This window comes from Phyllostomus hastatus, unplaced genomic scaffold, assembly GCF_019186645.2.
Source record: "Phyllostomus hastatus isolate PE091 unplaced genomic scaffold, TTU_PhHast_1.1 phas_scaffold_78, whole genome shotgun sequence".
Lineage (NCBI taxonomy): Eukaryota > Metazoa > Chordata > Mammalia > Chiroptera > Phyllostomidae > Phyllostomus > Phyllostomus hastatus.
This window is the reverse complement of record NW_025334041.1, coordinates 92,293,935-92,312,126: the sequence shown is the minus strand read 5'-3', so window position 1 is coordinate 92,312,126 and position 18,192 is coordinate 92,293,935. Positions and strand designations below refer to the sequence as shown.

The 18,192-nt window shown below is 37.9% G+C and overlaps 1 protein-coding gene across 1 annotated transcript in view; it reads right to left on the bottom strand.

Moving 5' to 3' along the window:
- LOC123811567 (WD repeat containing planar cell polarity effector) overlaps positions 1-18,192 on the bottom strand; it is a 382,261-nt gene that overhangs the window by 15,820 nt on the left and 348,249 nt on the right. The window contains exon 16 of the mRNA XM_045827820.1: positions 7,131-7,192. Within this exon, the coding sequence (XP_045683776.1) occupies positions 7,131-7,192 (62 nt within the window). The remainder of the gene's footprint in view (positions 1-7,130; positions 7,193-18,192) is intronic.

The window sequence follows — 18,192 nt, the reverse complement described above, 5'->3', positions numbered from 1 at the left end:
TTCCCATCCTGTAATTGTATTTGCCTTAGTTTAGATGAGGGACCCATATTATGTAAAGGGCCAGATACTAAGTATTTTAAGCTTTCAGGGCCAAGAGGGAAAATTGAAGATACTATATAAGTACCTATATAACACAGAGAAAAATCTATAACATTTTTATTGACAAAATTTAAGTTACAATAATAACTGAGTATACTTTTTTTGTGTGGAGATGTGGCATAGCAATTCATTTATCTGGGGTTCAAAGTTAGTCTTTTGTCTCATCAAACTCAATTTTAAATGCTCATCTGTTAATGTCGATCTCTGATGAGATTTTATGTATTAATATTTTACCTTTCAAAATGGACCTTCAAGCAGATAGGTACAAATACTGATATCAATCCATAAACAGCATCTTATTTTATAGAATACATTAGATTCCTCTTTTGATGTTTGACTTTTAGCATGTCATTACTTTGTAGATTAATCCCTTCCAGTTGCAGGTTGGGTAGAAGGTCCTCAATTGCAGTTGATGAATTTTGAAATAATAGAAATTTCCTTAGCATTTGCATCCAGGTCTGAAAAACATGGCTAGAATTGAGAATAATTGTTCCAGTTTCCTGGGACTACTGGTTTGCTAGGATTTGGGACTTAAAAAAGCTAAAACTGGGACATTTTTTTTTACCCTAGCTAGAGCTTAGTTTGAGATCAGAAAATGTATCTACTTCAAAATTGTGTGGTGATATGTATCTTGTTTCTTGATTTAACTTTTGACAACACAACTTGACATTACTTGCGATTCAAACATTGAAATGACTTAATTTCAGAAAAATTTCACATATAGTAACTCTTTTGCATTTCAATTTTAATTTTAATTCATTAGGAAGCATTATCAAGTTTGCAGCCAAAACTACAAAGCTATTCGGTTAGATAATAGTTGTCAAGGTGGTTCTTAGTCAGAAAATTTCCAACACAACTTAAAAAGTCACAATAAAAACTTACCACTGCTGTTTTTTGAACTTCTGCAGTGTAGGGCAAGTCAGTGTATTCATCTTCTATTTTTGACAAAAATTCATGAAACTGACGATGGGTAAGCCCACAGAAGTGAAGTTTACATTCAAACATGATAGATTCAGTAACACATGATAGATTCAAATATTTTTTTGCAAGGTTATCAGCTGAGTGAATAATACAGTGAATAACCATACAATGTAAATACCTCAAATGTTTACAAGCTTTATAACTTTGTCTTTTTCTCCTCCACATATATTAACATCATCAGTTGTAACACATCCCAGCAGATTCCACTTTAGGTTATACTGAATTAGCGTTTTCTTAACCTCTTTGAGGATATTCTTCCCTAAGTTGTTTCACATAGGCTGTTAACAGAGGCTAATACTTCAAACTTGGCATCAACTCCTCAAAAAAAACACACAAGCAATATTCATAACATCTGTTGAAAACCACTTGAAAGCATTCTCCTTGTTTTTAAATCAAGTATTAATGTTTCTTACAATGTTCTCAATTTTTGAGCAGCTATACTTGTTGAATGGCTGATAGTCTTACATAGGTTTATTTTCTCTGAACACATTCCTTCAGCTGCTATAATTAAACATGACTTAATTAACTCATCATCAGTAAATAGCTTTCCTTGTCTCACTAACAAATGAGCCACTCAGAAACTTAGTTTAGTCATAGCCTCATGTTTAGTTTTTATTTTGTGGAGAAATTCTTGTATGATTAAATACTCCAGTTTACATTTTCTAATTTTCTAATATTTCTGACCAATGTTTGCTGATGGGCAGCAGAGATCATGATGAATTCTTTGTCTGGTAATATTGATATCTATCAGATTGTTTTGAGTATAGCTGTAATGTCACGGCATAATAAACACAGTGCTTTACCATCTGATTTGATAACAAAACAGTCCACACTCCATTGTGCCATAAAAGCATGATATCTGAAGTCCAATTTTATTTTCTTGTTTTGATATGATGAGCATGCACTAGTAATAAAATAAAAAATTGTAGTATGGCAATATGCATGGAACTTGAAATGCTATGGGTTTATAACTGTGCTATTGTAATTTGCAGGTGCCAAGCAGTCGCACAAAGTGCTATTCAGTTCTGCCATGGCAGCATGACAACAGCCATAAACAATATGTAAAAGAATAAGTATGGCTGTATTCAAATAAAACTTTACTTATAGACATTGAAATTAAATTTCATATAATTTTTATGTGCCATGAAATATTGTTGTGCTATTCCCGCACATTCCCTTCTATGTGACAAGTCACTTTTCTCTCATTGCTGTGAAAATTCTCTTTGTCTTTGACTTTTGGCAACTTAATTATAATGTGTCTCATGGAAATTCCTTTGTGTTCAATCTGTTTGTGAACTTTTGGGCTTCATGAATCTGGATGTCCATTTCATTTCCCTTTTATTGATTTTATGGGGTGATACTGGTTAATAAAATTATACAAGTTTCAGATGCACAATTCTACAACACATCATCTCTTCACTGTACTGTATGTTCACCACCCCAAGTCAGGTCTCCATCTATCACTGTTTATATCCATTATACCTTCCTCCTCCTCTACTGTTCCTCTCCTCAGCAATTACCACACTGGATGTCTGGTTTCCTCCCTAGATTTGAGATGCTTCAACTAATGTTTTTTTAAAAAAGTTTTTGGCCTCATTCTTTTTCTCTTCTCCTGGAACTCCCATAATGCATATATTGGTTTCTTATATCAATCCCATATGTCCCATAGGGTTTCTGCATTCTTTTTCATTCTTTTTGTTGTTCAGTGCAGTCATTGTATTCTTCAGTTCCAGGTTTGTTGTTGTTTTTATGGTTTCTATTTCTTTTGTTCACATATTGTTTTCCTGTTGTTTTGTTTTTTTGTATGTTTAAGTTGTCTACCTGTTTTCTCTTTTAACTGATTGAGCATCTTTAAATGATTTTTTTGGGAATCTTTTGTTGACCAATTCATGGATCTCTGTTTCCTTAGGGTTGGTTAGTAGAACTTGATGAGTTTCCTTTGGTAGTGTTAAATTTATTTGCCCGATTTTTTGTGATCCTTATAGCTTTGCATTGGTGTTTGTGCATTCAAGGGGACAGGAACCTCTTCCATTCTACAGAATTATTTTAGGCATGTAAAGTGGTACCTTCCAGGTACCAGAGAGACAGGCTTGCCTCCAGGACAGCAGTTGAGCAGGGGCCGGGCCAGGTCATGAGGCTACTTCCAGTTTCATGGGCAGATCCTTGGTTGGCTGGCCTTTACTGGGGACTACTCCCCAGCTCCCCAGGTGACTTCTCCCCAGGTGACTTCTACTTCTAGGGGCTACTTCTAGGTCGATAGCTGACAGGTCTCTTACTAGGGGTGCAGATTAGTGTCTTTTCCCAGGTCCCTGGGTAGATAAGACTGCCTCTGAGATCATGGTTGAGCAGTTGGAGCAGGTCATACGGTTCACAGGTTCCAGGTTCACAGTTGGGTCTACAGACAGTGGGCCTATTATTGGGGTCATACATGGTGTGGTTCCCTCCAGGTCCTTAGGGGTGGTAGGGTGGCCATGAATAAGTGGGACTACAGCCATGTCCACAGGGGGATGGGGCTGTTCCTGGGTCTGCAGACAGGTCTGTATTCATCAGGCCTGCTACCAGGGTGGGGGTATGCCTTGTCAGAGTGTTTTGCCTCAGTCTTGGACTCCAACAGGGTGTTGCAGCTTCCTCCCTGGATTTTGAAGCTCTCATAGTGGCACTTTCATTCATGGATGGTTGTCAAATGAGTGTTTCTGTAGGGGAATGTGGGCTGGTGAATCTCATATTCTGTTATGTTGCTACTAACCATCAACATTTAACTTCAACTTTACTGCTGGCCTTGTTGAATACTACTAACTCTACACTTTTCTTCAAATTCAAGGGAAAAAAACTTGAAAGAAAAATACCACATTTTTTCCTATTGAGAATCCCATATCTTTAAACCATTAATGCCAAAATAATTGCTTTAAATTGTTTATTCAAGTGCCCATCCTTTATGAGAATCATTCCTTTGAAATGGTGAGAACAACTGAAGAACTGGAGTGACAGTATTTTGAGTCAGAGTTGGGGACCATATATTATATAGCTTTGTGGCATACAGTTAGTAGACCCGCTTGTGAAAAAAATGTTAGTGACCACCACCACATGCCTGGTAGTCTACAACACTTCTTTAGAAATTCTTTTTCTCTCCTAACCACTTTCATCAGATGCTAAAGTTGCTCTCATGTATTCTCAATAGTTCCTTCCCTACGCTACCCAGAAGGAAAAATTCATATAAAGTCTATTTATGCCACATGCTTCTCTTGGCCTTCTCGGTATCTTCCTTTCTTCCAAATTTTGCATTCCTAAGTTTCAAAGATTTAGTTCAGCAGAATTGGTGCATTATCAGAGGGAAAAGTAAAACAAATGAGTAGGCCAACCTTCGAGTCATCATTAGGGGACAATGGAAAGGGGCAAGTGAGAACTTTCAAATATTAACCACTCTTGTCCTTTCACAGCCAGTCATCTGTGTGTTATTTGTGCTTTTTTCTCCCATAACTTCCTATGCAATTTCTTTTGCATGTTGAAACTGTACTTTGAAGGCTACCAGCTCAGCCAAAGGTCTTGACTGGAGGTGACTGCTTTGAGACTTTGTCATATTTTTGTACCAGTTTTTGAAAATATATTTTCTTGATTATGCTATTACAGTTGTGCCATTTTCCTCCTTCACTCCCCTCCACCCTGTACACCCCCTCTCACCCACATTCCCCCCTTTAGTTCATGTCCATGTGTCATAAGTTCTTTAGCTTCTACATTTCCCATACTATTCTTGCCCTCCCCCGTCTATTTTCTATCTACCATCTATGCTACTTATTCTCCATACCTTTCCCCCTCTCTCCTCCTCCCACTCCCCTGTTGATAACCCTCCATGTGATCTCCATTTCTGTTGTTCTGTTCCTGTTCTAGTTGTTTGCTTAGTTTGCTTTTGCTTTTGTTGTAGGTGTGGTTGTTAATAACTGTGAGTTTACTGTCATTTTATTATACATGGTTTTTTTAATCTTCTTTTTCTTAGATAAGTCCCTTTAATATTTCATAAAATAAGGGCTTGGTGATGATGAACTCCTTTAACTTGACCTTATCTGAGAAGCACTTTATCTCCCCTTCCATTCTAAATGATTGGATAGAACAATCTGGGATGTAGGTCCTTGCCTTTCATGAATTGGAATACTTTCCAGCTCCTTCTTGCCTGCAAGGTCTCTTTTGAGAAATCAACTGACAGTCTGATGGGAACTCCTTTGTAGGTTACTGTCGCCTTATCTCTTGCTGCTTCTAGGATTCTCTCCTTCATTTTACCTTAGCTAATGTAATTATGATGTGCCTTGGTGTGTTCCTCCTTGGGTCCAACTTCTTTGGGACTCTCTGAGCTTCCTGGACTTCCTGGAAGTCCATTTCCTTTGCCAGAATGGGGAAGTTCTCCTTTATTGTTTGTTCAAATAACTTTTCCACTTGTTGTTTTTCCTCTTCTCCTTCTGGCACCTCTATAATTTGGATGTTGGAACATTTAAAGATGTCCTGTAGGTTCTTAAGCTTCTCCTCATTTTTTTGAATTCTTATTTCCCCATTCTTTTCTGTTTGGTTGTTTCTTTCTTCCTTCTGGTCCAGTCTATTGTTTTGAGTCCCATTTTCCTTCCCATCACTATTGGTTCCCTGTGCATTTTCCTTAATTTCTCTTATTGTACCCTGCATTTGTTCATCTAATTTGCAACCAAAATCAATCAATTCTGTGAGCTTCCTATCACCAGTGTTTTGAACTGTGCATCTGATAGGTTGGCTATCTCTCGGTTGCTTAAAAGGATGAGTTCTGGGGCTTTGATTTGTTCTTCTGTTTGAGCCATCTCTCTCTTTCTCTCTCTCTCTTCTCTTTTTGTCTGGTCATGCCTGTTACAGTAAGAGGCAGAGCCTTAGGTGTTCCACTAGGGCAGGGCAACCCAGTTTCTGGGTTGTGACACTGTGGGGGTGGGGTTGAGAGGGAACAATGGTGGTTGCTCTGTTCTCCGTGGGACCTCAGTCCCTTCTGCTGCTTCCCCTGAGCAAACTGGGCCCCTCTGGTGCCAATTCCCATGTGGGTGGGCTTGTGAACGCCATGGGACCCTCCAAGGACCTCTCCTGTGAGGCTGGGTGTCTCTCTGAGTGCCTCAACTCCCACAGGTGTCCTCAATCAGTGTCCCGAGGCTCTATTTCCCAGCACTGGGATCCTGGGTTGTGCACACTGCCTTGCTTTTCAATCGCCACCTCACTGGGTCTGCTGGTTACCACCCCTCGGCTGGGGTCTGCCAGCTGCCGCTTGCGTACTCAGGGTCCACGCGCTGCAGCCTTGCATGGCCCGGATGCCTTACAGCACCCAGTCCCAATTCTCTCTGCTCTCCGCACCACCACTGGTGCCTGGCTGCCTGACTCTGCCTCTCCTCCTGGTCTGGATGAACAGGTCTATTTCAACTTCTTGGTCGTCCGACTTCCATTCAGATCAATTTTCTGTCAGTTATGGATGTTATTCTGTTTCTAAATTGTTGTTGTCCCTATCTTAGCTGTGTGTGTAGGCACAGTGCGTCCACCTATGCCTCCATCTTGGCTGGAAGTTCCCACATTTTTGTACCAGTTTTAAGGAGTATATTTCATGGCTACCTTATATTATAGTACTACTAAGTATACTTCTTTCTTACTGGATTAGGCAAAAATTATTCTATTTTTCTTAGTGACCTTTGGAGCCTGATTTCTTAAAGTGTAATAATCGCCAGGCCAGGAGCATATAAAATCACTTGAGAGCTTATAGAAATTTAGAATCATGGGCTGCACCCAGAGCTATTGAATGAGAATCAATATTTTAACAAGATTCCCACATTTGTTTGTATGCTGAAGGACTTAAATTAAGTCCTTGTTATAATCAGGTAACTTGGTATTTTACATTATACCAACCAAGAGCAATTTTATAGCACAATAACTAGAAATGCCCAGCACTTTCTTATTTTTATTCATTTACTGAAAGCTCTTCCCAGGTATAATGTTGTTTTTCTGTTATACTTTGAATACTTTGGGTACCGTGGATACAATACCTTTTTTTATACAGGCCTTACCCATCAAAGATTCAGCACAGGTGTCTTTTTCAGGTTCATTCCTTCTGTTAAATACTTGCCTGCTGTATAAGGGTTTTTTAAGTTGGGAAATGATAAAAAAATTATATAGTTAAGTATGTTATAGAGTTTTAAGTATTAAATATTTTCAAACTCTTGAGGTTTTAAAAATGTAGTTAAAAATTTCCTTACAACCTTTCAATAATGTAATCACTTAAATATCATAATGTTGAAAATGTTGAAAACTGATTTTAATTTTACCACAATCAAATATTTCATAGGATATTTCAAAGAGCATTAAATCCAACTTTAATATACAAGTAAAATATTTTATACATATAATTTTCAAGAATGTCATATAATTTGAATCATACATTGCAAATGTTTGTAAATGGTTTCTGTCACTCAGTATATTGCCCTGATATTCATCCAAGATGTTACATGTATCAATAGTTTGTTACTGTTTTTAATTTGTAGACTTTTTTTAAAAAAAATATTTTATTTATTTTTAAAGAGGGAAGGGAGGGAGGGAGATAGAGAGAGAGAGAGAAGGAGAGAGAAACATCAATGTGCAGTTGCTGGGGGTCATGGCCTGCAACCTAGGCATGTACCCTGACTGGGAATCAAACCTGCGACACTTTGGTTCGCAGCCCATGCTTAATCCACTGAGCTATGCCAGCCAGGGCCCTAATCTGTAGACTTTTAAAAAACATCTTCACCCCAGGATATATTCATTGATTTTTAGAGAGATAGGAAGAGGGAGAGAAACATTGATTTTATTTCTCTCAGAAGAGAAAGGAAAAATCAATTCGTGATGCATGCCCCAGCTGAGGATCAAATTCTTAACCTTTTGGTGTCCAGGACTATGCTTCAGCCAACTGAGTTACCAGGCCTGGGCAATAGTTTGTTACTTTTTATTGCTGAGTAGTATTTTATTGTATAGGTGTACTAGTTTGTTTATTCACCTGTTGAAGGATATTTATTTTCCCAGGTTTTGGCAATTTGAGTAAAATGGGTATAAACATTCAAGTACAGGGTTTTTGTGTGACATGCATTTTCATTTCTTTAGTGCAAACACTCAAGAGTAGCATCACTGGATTATATGATAAATGCATGTTTAACATTGTAGACAACTGCTAAACTGTTTCCCAGATGGCTGTACCATTTTGTAGTTTCACCAGCAGTGTATGAGAGTCCCCACTGCTCTACATTCTAACCCATGCTTGGTATTATCAATAAGTTTTTATTATGGACATTCTAATAGGTTTGCAGGGGTATCTCATTATGGTTTTAATTTTACATTTCCCTCATGGCTAATATGTTGAATATTTTTTCATGTACTTATTTGTCATGCATATATCTACTTATTAAAGTGTCTGTTCAAGTTAAGTCTTTTGCCTATCTTGATTGTTTTTGTCTTATTATCGAATTTTTAGAGTTCTTTATATATTCTGGATGCAAACTGTATCTGTTATTTGATCTGCACCTATTTTTTTCTGGCATGTAGCTTGTCTTGCTTTTTGTACTCTAAACAGTGTCCTTTGAAGATCAAAAGTTGACAAAGTCCATCTTAGCAGTTTTTAATGTTTTTAGGTTCAGATATTAGAATTCTTTGACTAATTCCAGATCATGAAGATTTACTCCTATGTTTTTTTCTAAAAGTTTTGTAGTTTTACATTTTATATTTAGATCTATGATCTATTTTAAGTTAATTTTTGAATAAGGTATTAGGTTTAGTTTGAGGCTAAATATTTTTACGCTTAGACGTCCAGTTGTTCAGTACCATTTGTTGGAGAATATCCTTTCCCCGCTGAATTGCCTTTGTACATTTGTCAAAACTCAGTTGGGCATATCTGCATGGGTGTTTTTCTGAGCTCTCTATTCTGTTTCATTAGTCTGTGTGTTTGTCCTTTTGCTGATGCCACAGTTTCTTCATTAGTATAGCCTTATGGTAGGAAATTACAAACCAGTTTATGGGCCAAACCCAGCCCATGGCTGTTTTTGTATTGAAATAGACCTATATCCACTCATTTACATATTGTCGATGACTGATTTCTCGGTACAAAGGCAGGCTTAAGTAGCTGTGACGGGGACTATAAGACCTGCAAAACTCAAAATATTTGTTAAAAGGCCCTTCATAGAAAATGGTTACTGACTCTTGCTTTAGTCTAAGATCATGCATGATTCCTCCAACATTATTTCCCTTTTTAAAATATTTTCTGTCTTTCTATATAAATTTAGGATCAGACTGTCTACATCTATTAAAAATTTCTGCACTATTGACTAGACTTGTTTTAAATCTTTAGATCAATCAGAAGACAGGTGACATCTTTACTATGCCAAGTCTTCCAATTCATAAACATGATATGTATCTCCCTTTATTTTGGTTTTCTTTGATTAAATAGTGTTTTATAGTTCTTGGCATACAAATTTTGTACATGTTTTGGCAGATTTTTACCTAAGTGCTTCATTTATTTTGGAAATATTGCAAAATTAAAAATTTTCATTCCCAGCTGTACATGACTAGTATATAGAAATACAATGGAGTTTTGTGTGTTGGCTGTATATCCTGTGCCTTGCTAAACTCGCTTATTAGTTGTATGAGTTTTTTTGTAGATTCCATGGGACTTTCATGGAGATAATCATGCAGTATGCAAGTCAGGATGGTTTTGCTTTTTCTTAACTAAGCTGTATTTTTCTTGACTTACTGTACTGGCTAAGACTTTCAGCACAAGGTTGTATAAAAGTGGTGAGAGTAGACATCTTTGTTGTGTGCCCTGCCAGGTACCCCAATATTAATGGGAAAATGCTGAGTTTTTCTCTACCAAGTACAATGTTAGTGGTAGTATTTTTTTTTGTAGCTGCTCTTGGAAGATTTAGGAAGTTCCTTGCTATTTCTACTTTTCTGAGTTTTTAAATTAAAAATGTGTTTATTTATTTAGGTGTTTTTATTGATTATACTATTACAGTTGTCCCAATTTTTTATCCTCTTTATTTCACTCCACCTTGTACCCCGCCCAGCCTCCAGCATCCCTGCCCCCACTTAGTTCATGTCCATGGGTTGTACATGTAAGTTCTTTGGCTTTCCATTTCCTATATTATTCTTAACATCCCCCTGTCTATTTTGTGCCTACCTGTTATGCTTCTTATTCCCTGTATCTTCTCCTCCCCACTGATAACCCTCCATGTGATCTCCATTTTTCTGTGATTCTGTTCCTGTTCTAATTGTTGGCTTATTTTTTTGTTTTTGTTTTTCAGATTCATTTGTTGATAGTTGCGAGTTTGTTGTCATTTTACTGTTCATAGTTTTCATCTTTTTCTTAGATAGGTCCCTTTAACATTTCATATAATAAGGGCTTGGTAACAATGAACTCCTTTAACTTGACCTTATCTGGGCAGCACTTTGTCTGCCCTTCCAACCTAAATGAAAGCTTTGCTGGATAGAGTAATCTTGGATGTAGGTCCTTGCCTTTTATGACTTGGAATACTTCTTTCCAGCTCCTTGTTGCCTGTAAGGTGTCTTTTGAGAAATCAGCTAATAGTCTGATGGGAACTCCTTTGTAGGTAACTGTCTCTTTTTCTCTTGCTGCTTTTACGATTCTCTCCTTATCTTTAATCTTGGGTAACTTAATTATGAGGTATCTTGGTGTGTTTCTTTTTTGGTCCATGTCACATGAAGTCCTCTAATAAAGGATAAGGATTTCAAAATATGAAATATTAATAAGGCATTGCACATGAAATTATATTTTCATGTTTTTCATTGGGCTTAGTTAATAAAAAGAACACAGTAGCCCTGGCTGGCGTAGCTCAGTGGTTTGAGCGCAGCTGCAAACCAAAGCATCGCAGGTTCGATTCCCAGGCAGGGCACATGCCTGGGTTGCAGGCCACGGCCCCCAGCAACCACACACTGATGTCTCTCTCTCTCTCTTTCTCTCTCTCTCTCTCTCCCTTCCCTCTCTAAAAATAAATAAAATCTTTTAAAAAAGAATATATTAAAAAAAAGAACACAGTAGGCTTCTGGTCAAGATGGTGGCATAGGTAAACACAGCTCACCTCCTTGCACAACCACATCAAAATTACAACTAAAATATAGAACATCATCACTCAGAACCATTATAAATCAAGTTGAATGGAAGTCTGACAACTACAGAATTAAAGATTCCCCATCCATCCAGACAAGTAAAAGGGGCAGGGACATGGAATGGACTTGCCCCACATCCACATGTGGTAAATAAAAATTTGGGAGGGATGTCTTGGGAGCAAGGAGTCCCAGCCCCACACCAGGACCCCCAGCTCAGTGTTCCATTGCCAGGAATATAAGTTCCCATAACTTCTGGTTGCAAAATCCAGTGGGGATTGAGTCAGTAGAAGAAATTCTGGAGTCTCAAGCCCACACATGGGTGTGGGTTAAAGAACCCACACATGGATTTACTCAGACTCACTCCCTCCGAACTCCAGCACTGGGTAGCAGCTTGAAAGGCACCAGTGGCATAGTGGGAGGAACTAAAGTGTCTGGCACCAAGGTGGGAGCTGGGGGATAGTTCTCTCCCAAACAGAAAGGGAGGTAGAGGCAACTGACCCTTTTCTGAGCCCTCCTCCCACAGAACTACAGAGCTAGCAGGCAGTTACCAAAACTGAAACTTCATCACTCTGTCTAACACAGTTTGCCCCACCCTGGAGATCCCCTGAGACTCTGTCATACCCAACTTATGGGCCCATCAAAACTGTTAACTGTGAATGCCTGGTCTTGGCTCATGGTTCACAACTTCTAAATCCTGTCAAATAAGCAATAGCCGGCCTCAGTAAGCCCCTATTCCCTGTACCTCTTGCTAAGTGGCTCTAGGCTGGGCACTAGCAGCAACTGTCCTAGAATCACAGCTTGGCTTTGCCTGGGAACCTCCAAGCCCAGCAGAAGTATCAGCCATCTCAGCTTGATTTATAGCTCATTCAGGGTGGCCTTGAGCAGAACACAGGATGGGGCTGACCTTGGCCTGCACCACCCTGGAAAATCAAGAGCCTGAGCAGCCAGTGGATAGCTATAGACTACATTGGAGCACCACCACCATGTCCCTGCACAGTTGACCCTCCACAGAGGGTGGAGGTTGGTATTCAGTGACCACAGTCAGTCCTTGCAGCTGACTGGCCTGGGAAAATCTGTCCCATTGACCTGCCAAGGTTCAACTACAAGAGGACAGTATACCCACATGAAGAGAGCACCTCAAGTACCCAGCTTGGGTGATAGGGGAGGCTGTGCCACTGGACCCAAAAGGACACCTATTACATTAGGCTATGCTACCAAGACAGAGAGTCATAGCAGCTCTACCTAATACAAAGAAACAAACACAGGGAGGCTGCCAAAAGAACAAGACAAGAAAACCAAGCAAACAAAGACAGGGCCCAAATGAAAGAACAAATCAGAACTCCAGAAAAAGAATTAAACAAAATGGGGGTAAGCAATCTATCAGATGCAGAGTTCAGAACACAGGTTATAAGGATGCTCAAGGAACTTATTGGGGACCTCAACAGCATAAAAAAGATCCAGTCAGAAATTAAGGATACACTAATTGAAATAAAGAATAATTTACAGGGAAACAACAGCAGAGTGGATGAAGCCAAGACTCAAAACAATGATTTGGAATATAAGGAAGCAAAAAAAAAATCAGACCAAAAAGAAGAAAAAATAATCCAAAAGTGTAATGATACAACAAGCAGTCTCTGGGACAACTTCAAGTGTTTGAACCTTCATGTCACAGGGGTGCCAGAAGGAGAAGAGAAAGTGTAAGAAACTGGAAATCTATTAGAAAAAAATAATGAAAAAAAACTTCCCTAATTTGGTGAAGGAAATAGACATGCAGTTCAGGAAGCACAGAGTCCCAAAAGAGATGGATGCAAAGAGGCCCACTCCAAGACACATCATAATTAAAATGCCAAAGGTTAAAGATACAGAGAGAATCTTAATAGCAAGAGAAAAGCAGTTAGTTACCTTTAGGGGAGTTCCCATAAGACTGTCAGCTGATTTCTCAAAAGACACTTTGCAGGTTAAAAGGTACTGGCAAGAAATACTGAAAGTCATGAAAAGCATGGACCTACAGCCAAGATTGCTCTACCCAGCAGATATATTTAGAATTTAATGGCATGACTTCCAGTCAAGATGGAGACATAGGAAGACATGCTCTACCACCTCTCACAATCACAAGAAGCATAACAACTAAACTCTAAACAAAAAACATCCAGAAGTGCCAGAAAATCAAATTACATGGAAGTCTGACAACCAGGGATTCAAAAGTTGCCACATTCACCCAGACAAGTAGGAAGGAAGAGACAGGGATCCGGGGCAGAGAGGGCGTGGTGTGGTATGGCATAGAGAGGTGGCATCAGAACGGGTAGTTCCACATTCATGTGTGATAGATAAAACTCAGGAGGGATACATTGGGAGCGAGTGATCCCAGCCCTAGGCCAGACCATGCAGCCCAGGGTTCTAGCACCAGGAACATAGTCTCACAACTTTTGGATGTAAACACCAGTCAGAGTTGGGGTGGCTAAAGAAACTGCCAGTTTCTCAGGAGAGTCCCATATAAGGGCCTGTATGATTCTTGAATATACATAAACCCAACCACTCTGGGAATCATCACTAGGGTGTGAGCTAGATGTGCACCAGTTGCATATGGGAAGTGGATGAAGTGACTGGAAACATGGGGAGTACCAGGCAAGTCTTCAGAGACCAGGCAGTGACACTGTCCTTGCCCCTCTCCTCCAGCACAGCATCACAAAGTAGTGAAGTGGTTGCCTTGCCCTGGTGAATACCTAAGGCTCTGCCCCTTACAACTTACAGGTGCACTAAAACAGAGTCAAAGCACTCTGCCTGATACACAGAAACAAACACAGGGAGGCTGCTCAGTTGGGGAGAAAAACAAATATGGCCCAAATGAAAGAACAGAACAAAACCCCAGAAAAAGAACTAAGTGAAATGGAGATAGTCAACTTATGAGATGTAGAGTTCAAAATGCTGGTGATAAGGATGCTCCGAGAAATCATTGAGTACAGAAAAAACATAAGGGAAGAAATGAAGGCTACACTAAGTGAAATTAAGAAAAATCCACAGGGAGCCAACAGTGAAGGGAAGGAAGCCAAGACTTAAATCAATGACTTGGAACATAAGGAAGAAATAAACACTCAACCAGAACACAGTGAAGAAACAAGAATTCAAAATAATGAGAGAATATGGAGACACTGGGACATCTCCAAATGTGCTAACATCTGAATCATAGGGGTGCCAGAAGGAGAAGAGAAAGAGCAAGAAATTGAAAACTTATTTGAAAAAATAATGAAAGAAAACTTCCCCAATCTGGTGAAGGAAATAGACATACAAGTACAGGAAGAACAAAGAGTCACAAGCAAGTTGGACCCAAAGAGGATCCACACCAAAGATCACACCAAGACACATCATAATTAAAATGCCAAAGCTTAAAGATAAAGAGAACATTAAAAACAGCAAGAGAAAAGAAGAGAGTTACTTACAAAGGAGTTCCCATAAGATTGTCAGCTGATTATTCAAAAGAAACTTTGCAGGCAAGAAGGGACTAGAAAGAAGTATTCAAAGTGATGAAAAGCAGGGACCTACAACCTAGATTACTCTATCCAGCAAAGCTATCATTTAGAATGGAAGGACAAGTAAAGTACTTCCCAGAGCAGGTAAAGTTAAAGGAATTCATCATCACCAAGCTATTATTACATGAAATGTTAAAGGAACTTCTTTATGAAAAAGAAGATCAAAACTATGAACAGTAAAATGACAACAAATTCATAACTACCCACAACTGAATCTAAAAAACAAAAACAGAAATATAATAAGCAAACAACCAGAATAAGAACAGAATCATAGATATGGAGATGATTTATAAGGTTATCAGCTGAGAGGCGGAATGGGAAGAATGGGGGGGAAAGGTGCAGGGATTAAGAAACATAATTGGTGGGTACAAAATAGACAGGGGGATGCTAAGAAAAGTATAGGAAATGGAGAAGCCACAGAACTTATACGCACAATCCATGGACATGAACTAAGGGATTGGGGGATTGCTGGAGGGGAGGTGAGTACCAGGTGGGAGGAGAGAAAAAGCATAAAATTGGTACAACAGTAGTAGCATAATTAATAAAATATACTTAAAAAGAATTTAAGGGCAAATAAACAGCTTCCCAGAGAAGAAAAAACTTAAAGGAGTTCATCATCACCATACCTTAATTATAATGATATGAAATGTAAAATGACTCATTTCAGAAAAAGATCAAAACTATGAACAATAAAATGGCAATAAATACATATCTTATCAACAAGTGAGCCTAAAAAACAAGCTAAGGAAGCAAGAAGAACAGAGACAGAATCATGGATACAGAGTGTTTTGATGGTTGCCAGATGGGAGGAGGTCTGGGGGGATGGGTAAAAAGGTGATGGGACTAAGAGGTACAAATAGGTAGTTACAGAATAATCATGGGATGTAAAGTACAGTAGAGGAAATGGCACATGACCCATGGACAGGAACGATGAGGAGGAGATTGCCTGAGGGAGTAGGGGGTTCAGGGTGGAGGGGGCAAAGGGCAAAAAACTGGGACAACTGTAATAGCATAATAAATAAAATGTAACTAAAAATAAATAATCCCTCCCACACCAAAACACTGACACTTAGAATATATAAATTTTGGAGTTTGGAATTTTCTAAGGTTTTTGCTTTTCTACTTCTAGTACTATAGAACTTCTATTCCATAAAAGAGCTATAAATACCTGAAGGAGCTCATTTCCTCAGAGTTTTTCTTAAGACATATTCAGGCTACAGTAAAATATAACTTCTTTTTCACAGGAAGCTTTATTTAGTGGGTCAGAAAACAAAAATAAGAAAATTCATAGAGACCTCCTTAGGCTGGAGAGAAAATGGAAATACTCTTTTTGTTCTTCAGCTCCCATGATCTTTCTCAGATTATCTTGATCACCTTTCTCCAACATAACTAGAGATTCAGTAGAAACCTGTGAACATCTTCAGGCCGTCAAATTGCTGATACTGTTAATTTTTTTTACCATTTATTTATTTTTTGTTTGTTTTAAAAGAGCTTAAGATTTTCCTCTTTGGAAATATGTTTAAGATAGGCTAGTTTTTTGTGTTTTTTTAGTCAAATACTGAGGCTTAGAAAAAGATGTCTTTACTTAATGTCTAGTTTTATAGACAGCGAAGGTAACACACCTAAGTCGGGTTAATATGAAATGAACCAGTTCTAATATATATTGTTATCTTAAGAGCTGTACACATTGGAAATGTTCAGTACACTCCACATTTATTTCAGTTTAAGATGCAGAAATGAATTTCCTAGACATATGCCATATGTTCTCCTTTTATGCCAAGTTAACAAGAATTACAAGACTGAGATGAATAAACAAGGTCAACTTAGGCTGAGCCAAATTAGACAACAGAATAATTGTCAGGTTTTTTGTTGGCTGGGACAGTTGTTTTGAGCCACTCTTCATGAATTCAAGTCTGCATTTTTTTTCTCCTAAGTCTAAATATAGACCTATCAGGTGTTCTGTTGACTTTTTTTGTAAACACTGAAAAATTTCATCAATTATATTGTTTAGAGGTATATACATAGGTATTTTTTTTATTCTAACTTAAAAGAAAATGAATTAGATGTGAATCAAATAACATTAAGCCAAAATTTAATAACTTTTAACAGGACAGTATTTTATTTGGGGCTTCTTAGGTATGAATTCAGCTATAATAACAGGAAACTAAATATTATAATTAATTTATGATATTAAATATTTAATAATTATGATAGTAAATAAGTAAATTTGCTACAAATAGAAGGTTTACTTGCTTTGCAATAAAGGTTATAATTCTTGAAGAGAATAATTTAATACAAATAGGAAAATGGAGGCAATCAGTTTTACTCATTTGAAATGTAATAATTTATTTAGGGCAGTGCCAAATCTAGAGTTAAGTATATTTACTTTAGTCCTGGAATCATTTATTTTATTTATCAGTGCCATTCTCACACTGTATGTTTTTTTCCCTTCTAAAGTGATTTTTCTTTGAGTTGTATAACCTTTTTAAATTGCTAGGTCAAAAATATGAAAAACCAACCATTTAAATGGTGGTAGTCAGTCTTCTGCCACGTCAAAAATATGAAAACCAACTATTTGAGTAATACTATTAATGACATAGAAAGCATAAAGTCTCAGTTTATTCACATAATGGTGATTTTTTAAAAAGCTCTCATTTATACCCTAAATTATATAATTGCTTTAAATTTGGAAGTGCCTGATTCTTTTATACATCTAAAATGTCTACACACTTAGTGCCAGCTCTATATTCTTTTCTTTCTTTTTTTTTTTTTAAGAAAGGGAAAAACATCAATGTGTGAGAGATACATTGACCGGTTGCTTCTCACATGCCCCCAACCAGAGACCCGGCCTGCTACCCAGGCATGTGCCCCGACTGGGAATCAAATGGGCGACTGTTAGGTTCTCAGGCCAGCACTCAATCCACTGAGCCACACCATCCAGAGCCAGCTATATATTCTTATATCCTATATATTCTTGTATTATAAAAATTTTTATTTACTTAATAAATGTTTATTAAGCTTCTGTTACATCCAGATACTTTTCTAAGTCCTGGGAGAAGGCACTAGTGAATAATAAAATCAAATGACAAACATCTCTACCCTGACATGGTTTATATTCTAGTAAGTTTGTTTATAAACTCAAGTGCAGAACAGTCTATTCAAAACCAATTTTCAGTTGTTTCCTGCATTATATTTAGTTCAAATTAAATCAGTTTATGAATTTTCTCATGGGCTACTCAAATTAAAATTTCATTTGCTGATTTGTAAGCATATGAAGGATGTAAACTCTTGGGAAGAATTTAAAATTAAGAGGACATTTTATAGAGTAGGCTGATATTTTACAGTTCATTCATTCATTGATGGATGGAGTATTTGCTGAATGCTCCGCAGTGAGCAGAAGCAGATGCATCCTTAACTACCGGTGAGTGGACCTAGGCTGCAGGCTGAGCTGCCATCC